This window comes from Ictidomys tridecemlineatus, chromosome 8 (assembly GCF_052094955.1).
Source record: "Ictidomys tridecemlineatus isolate mIctTri1 chromosome 8, mIctTri1.hap1, whole genome shotgun sequence".
NCBI lineage: Eukaryota > Metazoa > Chordata > Mammalia > Rodentia > Sciuridae > Ictidomys > Ictidomys tridecemlineatus.
Window position 1 is genome coordinate 71,227,418 of NC_135484.1, and position 19,293 is coordinate 71,246,710.

A 19,293-nucleotide genomic window follows, 5' to 3' on the forward strand; every position below is an offset into this window, starting at 1 on the left:
GAGAAGTTGTCGTCTGTGTAATGTCTAGAGAAGCAGCTTATATTTTAGGACATTGTAAGTCATTTTGCAGTATTGCCTCTAGTGTCAAATTTGATTTCCTTGTAGAATTTATTTATAAAAATTTATTTTTAAAAAACTTTTAAGTAAATGACATTGCAGTAACTGAGAATTTGAAGGATACTTTTTGAGAGTTTATGTGAACAAGGAAGAAATTTCAGTGAGCTGTGAATGGGAGGTATGCAAACATGTGTGACTCACCAGCAGTGACATGTAGCACCTTCACAAAGCCATAAAACCATTGTTCCTATCTAGATCTAGAAAGTTTTTATCTTCCCAAAGGAATAGCAGCGTAAGCAGGCCTTTTGGTTTCTCTTTGTCACCAGGTCTTCAACCAGGCCTGTGGCTTGTTGGTGCGCCTAGTGCCCATGCTATACAGCTTCTCAGACCTTGTGCTCTTCTTCTTGACCATGTCTCTGGCAACTCACCGGAGTACTGCGAAACTGCTCTCTGTGCTTGCCCAGATCTTTACAGAGCTTGCCCAGAAGGTAAGGACTATTCACATGGAACACCATGGGATCCAAATATTCTGTATCCTTCAGAGTGTTTGGTTTGATAGGCTTTTATTTTGAACCAACACAAATAGCAGGAGCTGATTTACTCTTCCTGCAGAGTGTAGGCCTTTGTCTGGCACCTGTTTATTAAACCTGTTTCCACTAAGATCTTGGAACTTACAAACCTCCACTGATGAAGTCCCTCAACTCCACGGGTTATCTAAAACCTGCTGCTGTCTATTAACACAGCCTTCCCTCCTGGGCCCCAATTTGAAGCCTTCAGGCAACTCTTAACCTACAACACCTGTGGGATGAATCCTTAAGACTATTAGGTTTGCTTTAGACTAGATAGATGATAAAGGGGCTCTTGGTATTAGGAGGAGGGTTTTTTCCTTTTTATAAGGAAGTACCTCATTTACTCAACTACATAGCCATGACTATGAAGAGCACCAGTGTTGTGGAGATTATAGATTCGCCTTTCAAATTCATGGGCAGAAGACGGTGAAATCCAATAGACACAGCATTGCTATAGAAGGTGTAGTTATGAATGTTCAGTCTGGGGACTCTTAAGTTTGTCACCCCCTTCAGGCCATAATTTCCTTCTTTTGTGAAGTGATATTTGCCTACACTTATACGCTTTTTGTTTTGGTGGGGGAGGTGGGAGGTGTTACTGGGGGATGAACTCTGGGGTGCTCAACCACTGAGATACATCCCTAGCCCTTTTAATTTTGAGACAGGCTCTCGCTAAGTTACTTAGGGCTTTGCTAAATTGCTGAGGATGGCTTTGAACTTGCCTCAGCCTCCCCAGTCACTGGGATTACAGGCATGTGCCACCATCTCCAGCTTTCCTTTACTTGGAAGCATTTTTTATGAGAACCACCTTCCAGTGAGTTTTGTTTTCTCTTTAGTATTCTGAGATTTTCTTCAAATCTAAGTATAATACAATTATACTTGAAGAAGATATGAATTTACAACTGAGGATGGGGTTTGGACTTTTATAAATACTCAAAAAATTCTTTGTCTCTGAAATACTGGAAAGAGTTGAAAAGTAGGAGGCAAGCCAGTGCCTCATATTGTTTATCTTTGAAGTGATAGGTTATTTATTGAACCTCAAGTTTGTCCCTGCAATCTTACATTGCATCACTTGTTGAAGAAAACACTGCAAAAGATAGTAGTAATCAGTGTGTGAAGGTGCACTCCTATAATCCTAGCAACTTAATAAAGAGTTTGTGACAGGAGGATGGCCAGTTCAAGACCAGGCTCAGCAAAGTGGTGAGACCCTGTCTCAAAATAAAAAATAAAAAGGACTGGGAATATAGCTCAGTGTCAGAGTGTCCCTGGGTCCAACCCCCAGTAACCAAAAAGAAAAGAAGAAGAAAAAAAAAATAGTGGCAGGATAGTAGGTGTAAGAAGGGTGCTTTGAGACAGGATCAGCTACATTTGTCCATTTGTACTGTTGCTCTTATCTGACAGACTCTAGAATGACTGGCATGACAGACCTTGTACTTTGGGGTAGGGCCCTGGGCATGGGAAAATTCTGATGCCACCAACATGACAGAAGCCCAGGGGCTGTCCCAGATGGAGCTACTGTAGTGATGTATGCCCTCAGAAGGATATTTGAATTGCCTTCTTGTGAGGTCCCTCTTTCTCCCTACATTTGAACATACCTCTTTCAAAATAACTTAGCTCAATGGGAAACTTAAATGTTAATAAAAATGTATTTTCTTATTAATTTTCTGAGACTGAGTTAGCCTTTTCTTTTAATGTCCAAATTGTATTCAGATCCTCTGTGAGTAGTGCTGAGGGAACTTAAAAGTAGGTTAATGCTTCAGTAGTAGATTTATGTGCACAGAAAGCCATTTCTGCATAACCAAGTCAAAAATCAGGGTTCGTTGGTCTTAGATTTTTATTCACTACTAGTTGGCAGTTTACTTTTTAGTACATTTTCATCCTCAGACTTATAAATATCTTGATAGCATGTATTTTCTCTTAAAAAATTAAAATGTCAGAGCCATTACTACTTTTCTGTTTTACTTCTGTCCCACAGGCTGATAGTTTTTCAAGCTATTTTTGGATATGAAACAGTTTTGTTGACTCTTCAAGATTGTTACCAAACCTGACTGTATTGTTCTTTCCAGATCCCTGTCTGTGCTGGCTCAGTGACTTGCTTCTAAATAATATGTTCCTAGTATGTTTCATTCAAAATTTTGTTTTGGCAAGGTAACATATTATCACATGCCAAAGGCCTGTACAAAGTCAAAGTCTTGTATATTAAATCTGAAATTATATAGTAACTATTATCACCAGGGGAGAAAGAATAAGAAAGGTCTACTATACTTCCATCCGGTTTAAGATAACTGAGCTAGAAAAAGAATTAAACATTTAATTTTTTTTCCTTTGGCAGGACTGGAAACACTCTTAAATTGTTTTTGTGCCTAACTATTCACTCCATTTTTTCCTAAGGGATTTTGCCTGCCTGCAGAATTTATGGAAGATCCAGCAGGAGAAGGAACAACTAAATTCCATGACTATGAGGGAGGTGGAATTGGAGAAGGTGAAGGCATGAAGGATGTGAGTGACCAGATAGAAAATGAGGAACAGGTACGTATTCTCATGCATGAAATATGTGGACAGATTACAGAACGTGACTTCCTCTCTCAAGTCATACATATATAATGATTTTTACTAAGTTATTGGTTTTCAGACTGATACTTATGGATATTGGCACTTAGGTGATAGGTATAAATTAAAAACCTGAAAGTTACAGAAAGCACTTTTGCAACTCAGTCATTGGTGATAGCTATAACTCTGAAGAGAATGACTTTTTACAATTTTAAGTGGAGTAGTATTTGCTAATGATTTCTACAGAGTATTTTTTTGGTAGTTGTACTTTTAAGGATAAAAAGTTTGGCTGTTTTAAGTGATAATTACTTTAATAATGCTGAAGCTCACTAATAGGCTTTCTCATATGTCTTAAAGACATGTTTAGAATTGAGATTTTATTACTTTTGCATTTCAAAAAAGGACAATTAAATATCAACCTACTAGTTAAAGAGATAACAGTATAAATCTTTTTGTTCAAAATCTTAAATTACATAGGAATGTGTAAATTAAGGAAAAGTGAATGAAATTATATTCACATTGGGGCACTCTTTCAGGGATCAGATGACAAACATAAAAGATTTAGATAAATAATACTTTTTGACTCTTTTTTTTTTTTTTTTTTTTTTCCCACTTCTTTTTTTTTTTATTGATTGTTCAAAACATTACAGAGCTCAAGACATATCATCTTTCATACATTTGACTCAATTGGGTTTTGTACTCCCCAAATACATAATACAGACTCACTTCTGTTACATACTCACATTTTTACATAATGGCTTATTAGTGACTGTTGTATTCTGCTACCTTTCCTATCCCCTACTATCCCCCCTCCCCTCCCTACTTTTTGACTCTTACAAAAGAAAATCTGAACAAAATTCGACATTTTCTGATCACAAGCAATAAAGTGAAAATTAACTTCAGAAATGAAAAACAAATAGGGAGAGAAGAAGGAAAGTAAAGGGAAGGTACTGGGTACAGAATTATGTTATCTGCATGTATATCAATGAATCCCACTAATATGTAGAATTATAATGCAGCAATAGAAATTATTTTAGTTCAATGGATGTAGTTCATGATAGAGCACTTGCCTCTCATGTGTGAAGCCCTGGGTTCAATCACCAGTACTCCTCTAAAATGTTTTTTTTTTTAAAGAAATATAAAACTTACAAATTATTGCATGTGTCTACCTCTCAGGTTTTTTTTTTTTTCTTTCTTTCTTCTCTCTCTCTCCCCAGAGATAAGAGTACACCATTAACCTGGGCATTTATATTCTAGAACTAAAGAATATAAACTTTATATTAGTAAAGTTACGACATTCATTTACAGTTTCTATAATACTTTTTTAAAACTTTTTAATAATTGTGCAAGGACACAATATTTTTATGTGGTGCTGAGGATCGCAAACCCATTGCTTCACATGTGCAAGGCAAGTGCTCTGCACTGAGCCACAACCCCAGCCCATCTATAATGCTTTTTGATATAGGTGGAAGATTCATTTCAGAATGGTCAAGAAAATGATAAAGAAGATCCCAACTCAAAATCTGATATTAAGGGCGAGGATAATGCCATTGAAATGTCAGAAGACTTTGAGGGGAAAATACATGATGGAGAGCTTGAAGAACAAGGTTTGAAATGAACTGTCACTGCATTCTTGTTTTTGAAAACAATTTTATCCAGGAATACAGGTTCTCAGTAAGATGCCTATTATAATTGTTTGAGACAAGTTTGTTATTCTGCATGACTACAGATGAAAACCTCACCACCTGCATGTGCCATCAAATTAGCAGATCCTTCATCTCTTGAGTGAATTAAGATCCTGCCTGCCTCATGGGCTCAGTACTTCCCTAGAGGGAAACCCAAGAGACTAAGGAGATGTCTCTTAACAACTTGGCAGTTAACGCAAATTATTCTGGATAGTTAAAAAAAAAAAAAAAAAAAAGAACCTTTTTCCCCCTAGTTAAAAAAAAAAGTAGTTTGATGGAATGAAAATTTAGGAAAGAAAAAATACCCCTTAGGCCCACTACCCAAGTCATTTAATAAAATTTGGTGTATGTCTTTCCATTTATGGCATATCTATGCACACACAAGAGCATTTAGAGATCTATAGCCTTTTTTAAACATTTATGAACATTTCCCTTGTCTTTAAAAATCGAGAATATGAGTTTTTATCATCTGCCATATGTTTATACCACAATTCATTTCTTATCTTAAATTTTCATCTAAAGTTAATTTGAAATGTAATTATCTTATTCTAAATAAAGATCTTATAAAAATGAATGCTGACCTTAGAGTAGAAGTGTATGCTTGCCTGTGGAGTATAATTGTTGGCAAAGCAGACCTTGAGCAAAGACAAAGAGGCAAGAACATTTTAATTAACTGATCTAGGCCTGATTTTTGATGTTGGACAAAATCATAGAAGTGCAGTATATTAGAGATGGGAGAGGATCCTTGGAAATCGTTATTTCAAAGATAGGAAACTAAAGCCCATTAAAGTTATATATCCCTACACCAGAACCAGACATTAATTCTACCACTTTTACTATTTATTTATACATTATTTCTCCACACAGTTTGCAAAATAAACTACTTGAGTAGATCTGAAGTAGAATATTCTGGAGGAACAGGAAGTTAAGAAGTCCCACGCGGGACCATTGCCCAGAAGTGGTCCTATGCTCTTACACACATAGGACCACGTTGGAGATCTGCCTAACTAAGCTCAGTGCCTTACCTTTCAGAAGAGGATGATGAAAAGTCAGATAGTGAGGGCGGAGACCTGGATAAACAGATGGGCGATCTCAATGGTGAGGAAGCTGACAAACTTGATGAGAGGCTTTGGGGTGATGACGAGGAGGAAGAAGAGGAGGAAGAAGACAATAAAACTGAAGAAACAGGACCAGGAATGGATGAGGTAATTAAGATTCCTGCATCCCAAAGTTCTTAGGCCAAGAAGATGTGCTCTTCCCAACACCTGCCACTCCGTGCTTTTTCTTTTCATTTTCTCTTTCTTCCATCCTCTTTTACTTTTTTTTCCTCTTAACATATTGTATTTAGAGCTTGACCCAAGTCATCTTGTGTTATGGAGGAAGGAAATAAAGAAGATCGGTGCAGATCCTCTAAGCTGATTCTCCTATCTATCTCTGAATTTCTCCAGCTCCCAGTTTAGGGGAATTATAGGGCTGCATATAACACTGTAGTACAGATTGTGATGCATCTAATTATTATACTCACCATTGACACACTAGTATTCTTGCTGCTGTCTGGAAAGATTGGATTCTTCTCCAGATCTGTGGGGTGGAAATTAGTCATATCTGAGGGCTACATTGGGGAGGATTCAACCATGTAAAAGCAGTTTCTTGGATTGAGTATGATGATTTTGGTTTTTTTCTTCTTTTGATATTTAGGAAGACTCTGAACTTGTTGCTAAAGATGACAACTTGGATGCTGGGAATTTGAACAAAGATGAAAAACAGAAAAATAAGAAAGAAGAAAAGGAAGAAGCAGGATCCAATGAGGAGGGACAAGGCCAAGATAAAATTAATGAACAAATAGATGAGGTAAAAAGGATCTGAAATTGCTCTGTTCCCCTGACTTTAAGACCAAGGCCCCTCAAAGCACTACAACGTTCTTGGGAGTATTTTATGACAGTTTTTCCTATTCATAATTGCTCTCCCCTTGCTGCATTAAAGAAATGTACAACAAAGGCTCTTAGCAGGACACAAAATACTAATAGTTGGTTACTGACAAGGCCGTCTATATGCTGTTTGGGTTCATGCTGTAGTTTGGAAGCTAAAACCTGTAATTCTTTTCTTATTTCTTCTCACAAGTTTCTGTTTTGAGATTGAGTAACACTGGGCCTATTATCCTTAGAAATCCTAACAGAAGGTGAAATTTTAAATTCTAACATGAATGGTCTAAAAATATTAAAATACTAAAGTATGTTAATAATTATAGGGAAGGAAAGACATTGTGTTATTCTTATGGTGTAGTATAAATAGAGCTAATTTTATGTGCATTACTGTTTTTTAGTCCTTTTTTCTCCTTGTTCTTTTTATTGCTCAAAGAGAGAATATGATGAAAATGAAGTGGACCCTTACCATGGCAATCAGGAAAAGCTGCCAGAACCTGAGGCTCTGGACCTTCCAGATGACTTGAATCTTGACAGTGAAGACAAGAATGGTAGTGAAGATACAGACAATGAGGAAGCAGAAGGTGCGTCTTTCCTGCAAAGCCAGTTGGAAATCATTATCATTGGCAGCAATAACTGATTTCAGAGAGCTAGCCAAGTGTCATAGCCTATTGATAAGTATTGTTTGATCAGCTTAGTCCCAATTTGAGAAAATTATTGACTTTTTTCTTTGTAGTATTTCTCATGTGGGTAGACCTACAGTTCATAAACCAATAGATTTTGCTGCTATTATTTTTTGTCTTATTTTGGTAATACTGCACCCTGGGGGTGCTTTGCCACACACATTACTCTCTCTCCAAAGACATTACCATGTTGCCATCTTGTGAGTGGAGAGAGGAGAGAGAGTGTGAGAGAGAGAGAGAGAGAGAATTTTTAATATTTATTTTTCAGTTCTCGGCAGGCACAACATCTTTGTTGGTATGTGGTGCTGAGGATCGAACCCGGGCCGCACCCATGCCAGGCGAGCGCGCTACCGCTTGAGCCACATCCCCAGCCCTCCCTTGCCAATTTTTTAACCTTACTGCTTCCTCTAGGGTGTACTGTCTAGTATTAGTTAAAAGTACTTTGTAGGAGGTACCCCCATAATAGAGGGTCCCTATTCATTCTAATTAGCCAGACAGAAAGATGCAAGTTAGCTTCCACTCTAATTTGAATGAGTTATGTACTTAGGAAAAAAAGTTTGCATGTGTGTGTATGTGTGTATCATATTGGAACAAAAATTGCTAGTTAGAAAAGAATAAGAGGTACCATTATGTAAAAATTTAATTTTGGAATCTGACTTCAATCCAGGAGTCAAAAACCAAGCAAGCATTAAATAAAGATTAAAATCCACTAAGAGTGTAATAAGCTTAAAATATACAAGCTCATTTGGGCTATTGTTTATGAACTAGGGAGCAATTATCTTAAAAATTATTTACTAAATAAAATAACTGATAAAGTATACAAAAGCTCTTTTAGTAAAAGCTGTCAAATAAAATTGTTTCCATTTGAAGGTAAGTTGTATTTTCTATGTGTGAAAGAATGACATCCACTAGTTATCCACAATGATAATTAAGCATCAAGCTGTAATTTTATGTGTTTGGGTTAAAATTTTCCTATTTTGGGTTTTATCAGTTTATGGGTTTTGGTTTTATAGGGTTCTTTTTGATTATTTGTTTGTTTTAAGTGGATTGATTATTTTTAATGAAAAGCACCACCAAAACCATTGTATGTGATATGAGCATATAGTATAGAAACTTCTTGTGTAAACTATCAGATAAGCACTCTGTTGAAAATACTCACTACTGCATTATAAAAGCAGTCTTAGGCAGCACACAGTGAATGGAGCAAACACATATGTAAGAAAATGGATATGGCTATGTTTGAGCAAAACTTGACTGACAGAAATGTCAGAGCTGGGTATGGTGGTGCACACTTATAATCCCACATGACTCAGGAGGCTGAGGCAGAAGGTCACAAGTTTGAGGCCAGCCTCAGCAACTTAGCAACACCCTGTCTCAAACACCTGGGGGTGTTGCTCAGTAGTAGAGGGCCTTTAGGTTCAATCCCCAGTACCTCAAAAAGCAGAAACAAACATGTAGAGGCCAAATTTGGCAATGTGCTATAGCTTGCGAATCTTTGAGAATGATAAAACATTTGCAGAACTACCTCCCATATTGAGAAATCATAAGTTATCACAATTCTGTGTTAATTTTTTTTAATCTCTTTAGAAGAGAATCCTTTGGAGATCAAAGAAAAACCTATGGATATGGAAGAAGCAGGTCATGAAGCTGAAGAGATGAATGAAGACACTGAGACTGACCAGAATGATGATGAAAATCAACCCAAGCCTGAGGAAGGCCCCAGTGAAGATGACAAGGTGGGAGAGGAGGAGGAGATGGATACAGAAGCTGATGACCAAGACAAAGGTGCTGCCGAACATCCTGAAGAAAACTCAGAGGAGCAGCCGCAGCCATCTCTGGATGAAGAAGACAGGGAAGCCACTGAGGAAGGTGGAGATAATGGCACCCCTGTTGACCAAGGTCTCCAGCCTCAGGTATTATGGATTGTGTGCATTTTCTTATGTAAGAAGTAATAATAATGAGGAGGAGAAAACACTTTATTTTCCCACAAGCATCTCTTTTAGGATACTTCTTCATTATCAGGTGGTACTGCCAAGGATTTTTAAACTTCAGTTTGAAAACTCTCTGATCATTCCCCTCTTTTTAGTCTTCTCCACAGCAAGCTGTGGGGAGCCTGCTTGCTGCACAGGCTTCTACCTCACGTTCTCCCAGCACATTTAATACTGTGTTTGATTTCTCTGCAGAATTCGGAAGAGGAGGAGAAATCTGACACAGAGGAGCAGTTGCCAGAGGCAATGGAGAGGAAAGAGCATACTTCCTATGGGCAGACTGCTATGGAGAACATACAGAGTGCACAGGCCGTGGAGCTGGCTGGGGTTGCACCTGAAAAGGAGCAGGGGAAAGAGGTGAGAGGCTTTTCTGCTTTATCCAGTTTCCTCCCCTCTCTGAAGTTAGGGATCAGTAGCAATAGTTGGTTTATGTATGGTTTTCCGTTGTTTTATTTTGCTGACATCTAAAAGATCATTTCCTATTCTTGGAGAAAATGACTGTATACCTATTTTTATAAATGTCTGTCAGGAAAAAAATCTCAGAATATTTGCTATAGGTTGTGATTAAATGATATGTCTCATTTTGCTTTTCAGAAAGCTCCCAGGGAAGGAAATGTTGAAATTATTCCTTAATACTGCCTCTAATGGTATTTTTTTCTTGCTGTTCATTCAGCTTCTAAACATTTCAGTTTAAAAAGCAAAGCACGTCTTCATTCCTTGCCTGGTGGTGATATGTTCTAATATGGCCACAGTTCATTCTGCTGGCCCACTATGGAAAGGACATTAAACATCAAAGGACTTGTTTGTTAGCCTCATTGAGCCCCAGTTTTCTCACCAATAACAGCAGCAATTTTTACTTTTTACATCTACCTACCATTATTCATTAATCACCCATTAGATGGTAAGCATTTTCAATATTTCAGCAAGTCCTCTTAATAGCCCTGTGAGATAGATGATGATGTTCCATTTTCTACATTTTATATTTGAGGAAAATAAGCCTCTGAAGTTAATTAATAACCTCAATGGTGCATAGCTGGTGGGTGATGAAGCCTGATTTCTAACTGAGGCCTAATCTGTCCTGCCTAGGAGTAAGACATTTTGCTTGTGTTCTTCCTGTACACAAGGAACTAATTAGCCTTGAGAAGCAAAGGAACCTAAGAGGGTAACATAGCTCTGGTCTCAACACTCTTGTTTCTACCCACAGTCTGGGCCTTAGTTATGGGTGAGTTCTGGAGCAGCCAGGTAGGCACAGGTGACAAGCTGACAAAGGAGCATCATGGTAAGAGAATTGTGCTCAGTGCAACATGGTTACCAGTGCTCATAATAATTTCCTCCATCTCATTCTTCTGTGGATTTTCTAGGACCATGGGAATGGAGCCGCAGATGCAAACCAGGCACAAGGTCATGAATCCAACTTCCTTGCCCGGCTGGCCTCCCAGAAACATACCAGGAAAAACACACAGGTCTCTGTCTGCCTTTAACTAAATTTAGGTTAAGGCTGAATACAGAAAAAGATGCTCTAAATGCAATCATTTTTTTAAAAAGCCACCTTCCCCACTCTCTGCTTTCCAACCAGGTAGTCTAGGTGAGCACACCAGGACTGTGGGGTTTTCTCAGTGGGATATCATCACTGGGGTTCCTTTCTTGCACTCCTAATCCATTGATACTAATCCACCTAAGCTCAGTGCTATGTGCTACTTTCCAGAACCAACCAGCCCCACTTCATTTCACTCTCCATAGTTTTTTTGTATTTTTTCTAAAGGGGGTAAAATTTATGTCTGTGAAATTATTATATCAAAACTAGTCTCTTAAAAAAATCTACATGCTATCCTGTCCCCAAGGGACCCTTCCCAGAGCAAATTAATGCAACCAGGTGGCTGTTTTCAAAAGATATCTTCACATGTAACATATATACAGAAGTATGCATATATGTACATGTTTCTTTGCTTCCTTGACTTTTTTTTTCAGATAGAGAGTACATCAGATTGTTCTGTATAAGTATATAGAAATCCTGTTCTTTTTAATACATAAATTGAATCCCATTGCTGTTATGGCTATACCTATTTTACCTATGGATGGACATTATGGTTATTTTGAGTCTTTTTGTCAACAGACAAGGTTCTGATGAATTTTCTCTTCCCACAGAGTTTTAAGAGGAAACCTGGGCAGGCTGACAACGAACGCTCCATGGGTGATCACAATGAGCATGTGCATAAAAGGCTGAGAACTGTGGATAACGACAGCCAGGCTGAACAGGAGGCAGCCCAGCCCCAACCTCAGCCCCATGCAGAAGACGCAGACGCATATGAGCACATTAAACAAGGACATGACACATATGATGCACAGACGTATGGTACGGCAAAGGAAGGAGTTATCCTTTTTCTCTGAGCTCTCTCTGACTGTGTTTCTGTCAAACAAAGAGGGAGAAGAAATAACTTTTTAAACAAGTTCTAATAAATACAGAATAAGATTTTCTCTAATATAGAAATAATTTGTTTTGGTACCAAGGTGTTATAATGATCAAGGTTTCTAGGTGTAATGTAAGCTTTCTAACTACACTTACAGTCACATCCTTATCTACACTAATTTCAGGGTTTTTTAGTTCTGGAAATTTGGGGGTAGGTTTCTGCAATGGCAGGACCTATGAACTTATAATATGTGTTTTCTCTATGAAGTGAAAAGAACAGCAGGGAGATTTCAGCAGAGAATATCTGTCATTCTGATGTCGTGGTGACTTTTCATGGTTGTATCCCTAATAAACTAGTATGGATAATACCTGCCCATGAGGGTAGTGCAAAAATGACTGTGGTAGATAACTTTTTACTCTGTCTACACTTTATTTACTTGAACAGAAAGAAGAATGATTATTGAAAACTATATATTTGGTCCAGTTCCTACCATATGCTGCAATTTAGGCAGGTTCCTCCCATACCTTGGGCAGTGAGACACTGCCTATTCGGGAGACCTATTAAGGTCTCTGCCCCTAATAGGGCAAGACCCCACTGTGGATCTTTGTGAATTTACAATTATAAATGACTTAAGAGATGGCACACAACAGACAGAGAATAGATTCCTGCCCTAGTCTAGTCACAGCCTGGAGAAGGGAACACTTTTGTAAAACTTGGGCCCAAGAGGGCCCAGCTAAGCTGTTCAGAAGTCTGTCCCCACTTTAAAAAAAAAAAAAAGCTTTTGCTTTGTGTCAAGGGTTTTCTGAGCCTCTGCTGTATGATCATGGAATTCCTCAAATAATCTTATGAGCTAGGATGTTGTGTAGAGAGAGACAAGAGCACTGAACTAAAGGATTAAAAGGAAGTGACCAAGATTACAGTGCTGAGATTCCCATGTTGGTCTTTGTGCCCCCTTTTATACTTTTAACCAACTCTTAATAAACTGCAGTTTATAGGCCTATAAGTTTGTAATGGTATATTTCCTTTAGTTGTCCAAACATGTGCTCAAATTTTATTCAGGTTTGTTTACTGGTGATAGTAGTCAAAACCAAGTTAGATACCCTGTTGCTGTGGTCACATGTATAATTGTATGGAAGATAGGCGACAGGCAGCTCTATCAATAGGTCAGTAATAAATTAGGCAAAAACAAGTGTCCAAGCCACATAGTTGGTCAGTGACAGAACCAGCATTAGAATTTTGGAAGCTATAAGTGATAGAATCCATAGCCTATTTGTTTATGCAAAAACCTAAGCTTTCTATGTTTACATGCATGCTATTAACAGATGTGGCTAGCAAGGAGCAGCAGCAGTTTGCAGAAGACTCTGGCAAAGATCAACAAGATGAAGAAATAGAGGATGCCCTCATGGATACAGAGAAACAGGAAGAACTCCAAACAGCAGACATGGAACAGCTGAAGCCAGAGGAAGTCAAGTCGGGAACCACAACAGTTTCTAGTGAGAATTGCTGGTGACCACGCTCTTTCTAAGCTCTCTGACTTGGAGAAATCAGTTCTCTCAGACTGCAGTCTAGGCTCGTCTTTTCTGTTTCAAGTTATTCATCCATGGACTAGACTTGCCTATAGTTATTTTACTATATTTTGTTTAGGGCAGAAAGGTAGAAGGGGTGGAGTAGCAGGACACCATCTTTCAAAAGAGACCCCAACCCAGGTGCAGTAGTGCATATCTGTGATCCCAGCACCTTGGAGGGCTGAGGTAGGAGGACTACATATTTAAAGCAGCCTTGACAACTTAATGAGATTGATTCAGACTTAAAAAAGAAAAAAGGGGTTGTAGCTGAAGGTAAAATGCACCTGAGTTACAATCCCCAGTGCCCACTCTCAGAAAAGAGACCCCAAAGTTTAATAAAATTCTGTTGGTCTTTTTAAAATATATAAAAGGAAACAGAATGGTGTATTTAACACAGTTGTGAAAATTGAGTATATTATTATAGAAATGTTTTCAATTATGTTGAAGTATGTATTATCATAAAATAGTAAAAGAAACCAAAATGCATGTGAGAAGGTAACAATTTCCATTTCATAGGTAACCAAGCTTTGTTACCAGATAGTTTGTTTTAAAAAGATCGAAAATGCATCAACTTAATTTTATCAACAACGGAATAAATACAAATTCTAAAGAAGGTGCCAAATTCAAAAGCTTTTTATAATGCTTCATTCCTGGCCTTTTGATGGTGTTCGACACTGTACACTACTGCCATTACATGACAGTGGGAAAAACAAGCGTTTGTAATTAGATGCCTGGATTCAATCCATAATTTTACTATGGATTGAGGTATATTTTTAGTTTTGTCTTTGCCTCAATTTCCTCATCTATAAGTTGGGGGGGGAAATGATTTTATTTTAGGTTTTTGTTGATTGGATTGAGCACAGGGCTTCATATGTGCTAGACAAGCAGTCTACCATTGAGCTATACCCCAAACCCTTGCTTCAATTTTTAATAACACACAAGGTTTAAAGAATCTTTTTTTTTTTATAAGGTTGTTAAGGTAAACTACAGTTTCTACTGTTTACTCTGTAAAGAATAGCTGACTTCAACAGCAGAGTGGGGAGAGGAAAAATTAGTAAGAATTTGGCAGTGGCTATCTCAAAATGCAAGAATATTTGGAAATGTTGAGTGAATAAATGAGGTTTGATTTATTGATAGGTAACAGAGCAGGCTCAGGCTTTATGCTAAAATGATAAATAAAACTATTCCTTACATTAAAATAGGCCCTGATGAAATGGAAGTAGACGCTCAAATTGTTAAACCAGAGGAACACCAAGACTCCAGAATAGACAGATCCTACAAGGAGAGAGAGAATGAGAAACCAGAGAGAAGCCGAGATTCAACCATTCATACCGCCCATCAGTTTCTTATGGATATAATTTTCCAGGTACTAAAACTCTGACCAGTTGCTGCTTTAGTAATTGTCAAAATAATTTTAAGTTGCATTTAAATCTTTGTCTTTAGAGCTTTGTGGAACATCTGGTTCATGTCCTTAAAAAAATTTTTAGACTACTATTGGTGTGAGGAGTGTTCCCTAATAAACAAACAATACTGTTTAAACAGTTAATCCCAGGGTCACAGTGCCCTGACTTGTCCATGATGGTGGGTCTGGTTCTTAGCCTTGGCTCCACATTCCCACTTTACTTACCATCTTTGAGTAAGGAATCTTCAGGACAAGTAGCAGTTCATAATGGTTAAGTAACAAGAATGTTTGACTTATCACCTGTATTTAGAAAGAGCCCTTTGAGTTTTTCCCCCCTAACAGTTTGGCTTAATGACAGATTTCTTAAAGACCATTTTTATTATTGATGAGTTAAAGAGTATTTGGTTTCTGTTTGGCTGTGGTGGATTTACAAATGTTGAACATTTCCTTTATCCATGTTCTCTAAAAGAATCTAACATCCTCTCATCGTGCCCTTAAGTTTGCTTAGGTTTTGAGTCTCAGGCATTTGACTGTATGCATTGAGTTCTTAAAACAGGGAGGAAGGCAGCCAGTGATAAGGTGGTGGTTCTTACTATTTCTCTTATTCTTTGTTTTTTCTTTTTAGCCCCTTATAAAAGATATTAATCAGCTAAGACAGGAGATGGAAAGACAACTAGAAACATGGGAGCCACAGGAATCTGGAAACTCGGGAGAAGTAAGCCACTGGGGTTTGTTTCATTTTCTTTGTACTTTTTTTGTAGGGGGTACCAGGGATTGAACTCGGGAGCATTCGACCACTGAGCCTCATCCCCATTTTGTATTTTATTTAGAGACAGGGTCTCACTGAGTTGCTTAGTGCCTAACCATTGCTGAGGGTAGCTTTGAACTCATGATCTTTCTGCCTCAGCCTACATTTTTAAAGTCTAGGTCTATTCACTGCTTTCTGGAACTTTGCTACTACATCTGTAGTATTATTAAAACAGAATCCTTTAACTTCTGTTAATGGCTCTGTAGTAGATGTAACAGTGATTGAAAGCTAGGCAAAAGTCTATGCTGTGCCATCCTGAGAATAGGCTACCAGATCATTGCTAGCTCTGTGTATTAACCAGGAATATCATTTTTAGTAACTTTGTATCCTAATTTTCAGTATGTGTATATATTTTAATATTATCATAATACCACATTTGTGTGCAGGAAATAATGCACTGCTGAGTATGTTACCTGAGGGATTTGCACTTATTTGTCACTTTTACTTTGGAACATGGTTCTGAGAACCCATGAATAAGTGGCTAGATCTGCTAGAACAGAATTACTCATTGACATCTGCCTCCTTATATAAAGGGTTACAATATGAATAAGGCATTGATTTGGTCATGAATTCCTTGTTTCATTCTTTCTCCCCTGGAACTATGAGTCATATTTTTGGTGGCTGGGGAAAGACAACATTTTTTATTAATTTTTTAGTTCTCAGCGGACACAACATCTTTGATGGTATGTGGTGCTGAGGATCAACCCGGGCCACACGCATGCCAGGCGAGCGCGCTACTGCTTGAGCCACATCCCCAGCCCCAAGACAACATTTTTAAACTATAAATAACTGGCTGGGGGAAGCCTTAAAGTACTTCTGTTAGGAATCAACTTGCATGAACCTTCCCATCACTTAGCTTCATCATGCTATGACTTGGTTGGCTCTGATATCAGTCAACGGGTAACTTATATTTGTTGTCATTATCCCAGGAGATGGCTGCAGCTGAGATGTGGCAGAATTATCTGATCTTGACTACACCTCTTTCACAACAGTTATGTGAGCAACTTCGTCTCATATTAGAACCTACTCAGGCAGCCAAATTGAAGTAAGTCTTCACAAATCTTCGTGATGCCTGAAAAGATGAGGGTGTCAGCAGTTCTGGACTCAGCACCAAACCATTTATGGTTTTGGATCATAGGCTGCCACTTTTGCTGTGGCAGAGCACCAGCATGGTGCTCCTTACCCTGTTTGCTTTTGTGATCTCTGCCACAGGATTTCTGTGATGTTTGGTATGAAGGCAATTTTTCTTTTCGGTTACTTTGGATGGAAAACGGGCTGAGCCTTTAGTTTTGTTATTCACCTAGATGTGTCCAAAGAAAAGGAAGAAACCAATACTTTGTATTCCATATAAACTTTTTTTTCCTATCTTAGCTTTTTTAGAAGAATCTAATTATCACATACATGACCAGCATTCCTGGCTGGTAGTCAGTAGTCACTGTTCATTAGTTCTTAATTTACAGTAATGCCTCATTGTGCCAGGTAACTATTGGTTTTAAGGGATTAACATGATTTTTGTTCTTAAAAGTTTTAACTAGTCTTTGCCCTGCTAAATTTCATAGAGGAGACTATCGAACAGGAAAGCGACTGAACATGCGGAAGGTCATTCCATACGTTGCCAGTCAATTTCGGAAAGACAAGATTTGGCTCCGAAGGACCAAGCCCAGTAAACGCCAGTATCAGATTTGTTTAGCTATTGATGACTCTTCTAGTATGGTAGACAATCACACCAAACAGGTAAGGAAGAGAAATACATGACAGTTTTACACCAAACCACGTTCAGTGGGTTACCCAAATGGCAAAAAGAATGTGATGGCTATATTGAGAGTTCAGAAGGGAAATTTCAGGATGTCTCAAATATTTTGATTCCTTGTTTCTTAACACTCTTGTCTGGCTACAGAGCAAGTAAACTTGACTTTATTTTCCATAAAATGCAATAATTTACTATTAAGCTACTCTCCCAGACTATGTACAACATAAAAGTATTTGAAGCTATTAAGGCTATATGATATAACAGTACCTATTTCAGAGTTATAATGTATGTAGAATACTTAGTTTACTGCTGATTTTACTACCCATAAAGATTCCATAGCACACACCCCCACCCCTCGCGCAGGAAAAAAAAATCAATTTATGGATCATGTTTCACAAAATTACTTTTATTAGATGATATCTAGAACAGACCATTTCTACCAGTGTAATGTACTCTGGGTTTCAGCATTTGTGGAACCAAGGAGGGCCTAATGCCACCAAAGCCTCAGGTTTTGTTATAAACATGGAAATCTTGATGGAAGAAAAGGTTAGAGGCACTAGTTTAGAGGATTTCTTATTCTAAGCCCTTTACTTATTTCATAGCTTGCATTTGAATCATTGGCTGTGATTGGAAGTGCTCTAACCCTTCTGGAAGTGGGTCAGATTGCAGTGTGCAGGTAAGGTTGCCTTTTAATCCCATTGGAAAACCCTTTTCATAACCTTGTCATTTTGATCACATGACAAAATAACTCCCATTGTATTTGGGTTTTTCTCCCCCAAGTTTTGGAGAGACAGTAAAGCTATTACACCCATTCCATGAGCAGTTCAGTGATTATTCCGGGTCCCAGATTCTACGGCTATGCAAATTCCAACAAAAGAAAACCAAGATTGCTCAGGTATGTGGCTGAAGTCTTTCACATAGTTATTCTTAAGCTGATATTGGAGGTGTATAATTTTTAGGAGCTCCCTTCCCCCAATTAGCATTCAGGATAGGTAAAATTGACAATACAAAATAATCCTAAATTTCAGTCTGTACCACTAGAATAGAACCTTCCTTGACATAAACCAAGGTATGACTTCTTTTACTCAGTTCCTTAAGATTAGTTTAGCACCATTGGTTTATCAGTTCCCCATTTTTGGGGTAGTTTGGAACATTTTACAAAAGTAAACTTATCATTCCGTACCCTGTCCGGTGGGTCAAGGGCTATTCACTCTCTCATTTAGCCTAAAAAATGAGATAAAGCCAGTGATTTGCTCAGAATGACAAAACACAGGGGTAATATTTCTGTTCAGCATTCATATTATTGACTTCCCAGAACACTAGTGGAGAGACTCACCAGTGATGCACATCTTGCTTATACTTGAATGCCTCTATGAACAGGTAATGCTAGGCCACACAAGGTTCATCTTTCCTTTAGGTGTCTAGAAGGGACAATTTGATTGCCTTTTGGGCCTAGGATCATCATCTGATAATTACTTCAATGTTGTATAACAATGAAAGGGAGGTTAAGTAGTTTTCTTTTGGAGGCACTAAGATTTAAACCCAGATGCTTGGGCATGCAGGGCAATTACTGATTCTTTTATGTCTGGTTTAGTTTCTAGAGTCTGTAGCCAACATGTTTGCAGCTGCTCAGCAACTCTCACAAAACATCAGTCCAGGTGAGCTGCATTCTTTGTTAACAAAAAGCCTTTTCTGTTTTTATCTCACTGTACTTGTCACCATCTTTTAAAGGTGATTTGGGCACACTCCTCTAGTGGCCTACTCAGCATTGTCATCCTTATTAACATGGACTTTAATTTTAATGTGGTGTTCTACAATGGGAGATATTCTCTTAAATACCACTGGGAAATTTAGTCATACTAAAAGCAGCTCAGTATATCTTGTCTTTCCTAAGTAAATGATCTAATCA

General features: G+C 38.0%; 1 protein-coding gene across 2 annotated transcripts in view; it reads left to right on the top strand.

The window, feature by feature from the left end:
• The window catches only part of Mdn1 (midasin AAA ATPase 1), a 144,585-nt gene that overhangs the window by 123,084 nt on the left and 2,208 nt on the right, over positions 1 to 19,293 (top strand). The window contains exons 83-100 of one of the 2 annotated variants that reach the window (XM_078019614.1): positions 384 to 545; positions 3,015 to 3,152; positions 4,639 to 4,780; positions 5,891 to 6,063; positions 6,557 to 6,709; positions 7,217 to 7,364; positions 9,051 to 9,376; positions 9,647 to 9,808; positions 10,813 to 10,914; positions 11,597 to 11,804; positions 13,182 to 13,352; positions 14,627 to 14,790; positions 15,452 to 15,541; positions 16,564 to 16,679; positions 17,194 to 17,368; positions 17,987 to 18,060; positions 18,165 to 18,279; positions 18,979 to 19,042. In XM_078019614.1, the coding sequence (XP_077875740.1) occupies positions 384 to 545; positions 3,015 to 3,152; positions 4,639 to 4,780; positions 5,891 to 6,063; positions 6,557 to 6,709; positions 7,217 to 7,364; positions 9,051 to 9,376; positions 9,647 to 9,808; positions 10,813 to 10,914; positions 11,597 to 11,804; positions 13,182 to 13,352; positions 14,627 to 14,790; positions 15,452 to 15,541; positions 16,564 to 16,679; positions 17,194 to 17,368; positions 17,987 to 18,060; positions 18,165 to 18,279; positions 18,979 to 19,042 (2,683 nt within the window). Of the gene's footprint in view, positions 1 to 383; positions 546 to 3,014; positions 3,153 to 4,638; positions 4,781 to 5,890; positions 6,064 to 6,556; positions 6,710 to 7,216; positions 7,365 to 9,050; positions 9,377 to 9,646; positions 9,809 to 10,812; positions 10,915 to 11,596; positions 11,805 to 13,181; positions 13,353 to 14,626; positions 14,791 to 15,451; positions 15,555 to 16,563; positions 16,680 to 17,193; positions 17,369 to 17,986; positions 18,061 to 18,164; positions 18,280 to 18,978; positions 19,043 to 19,293 lie in introns of those variants that run through there. The other variant, XR_013425006.1, reaches the window with a different exon arrangement.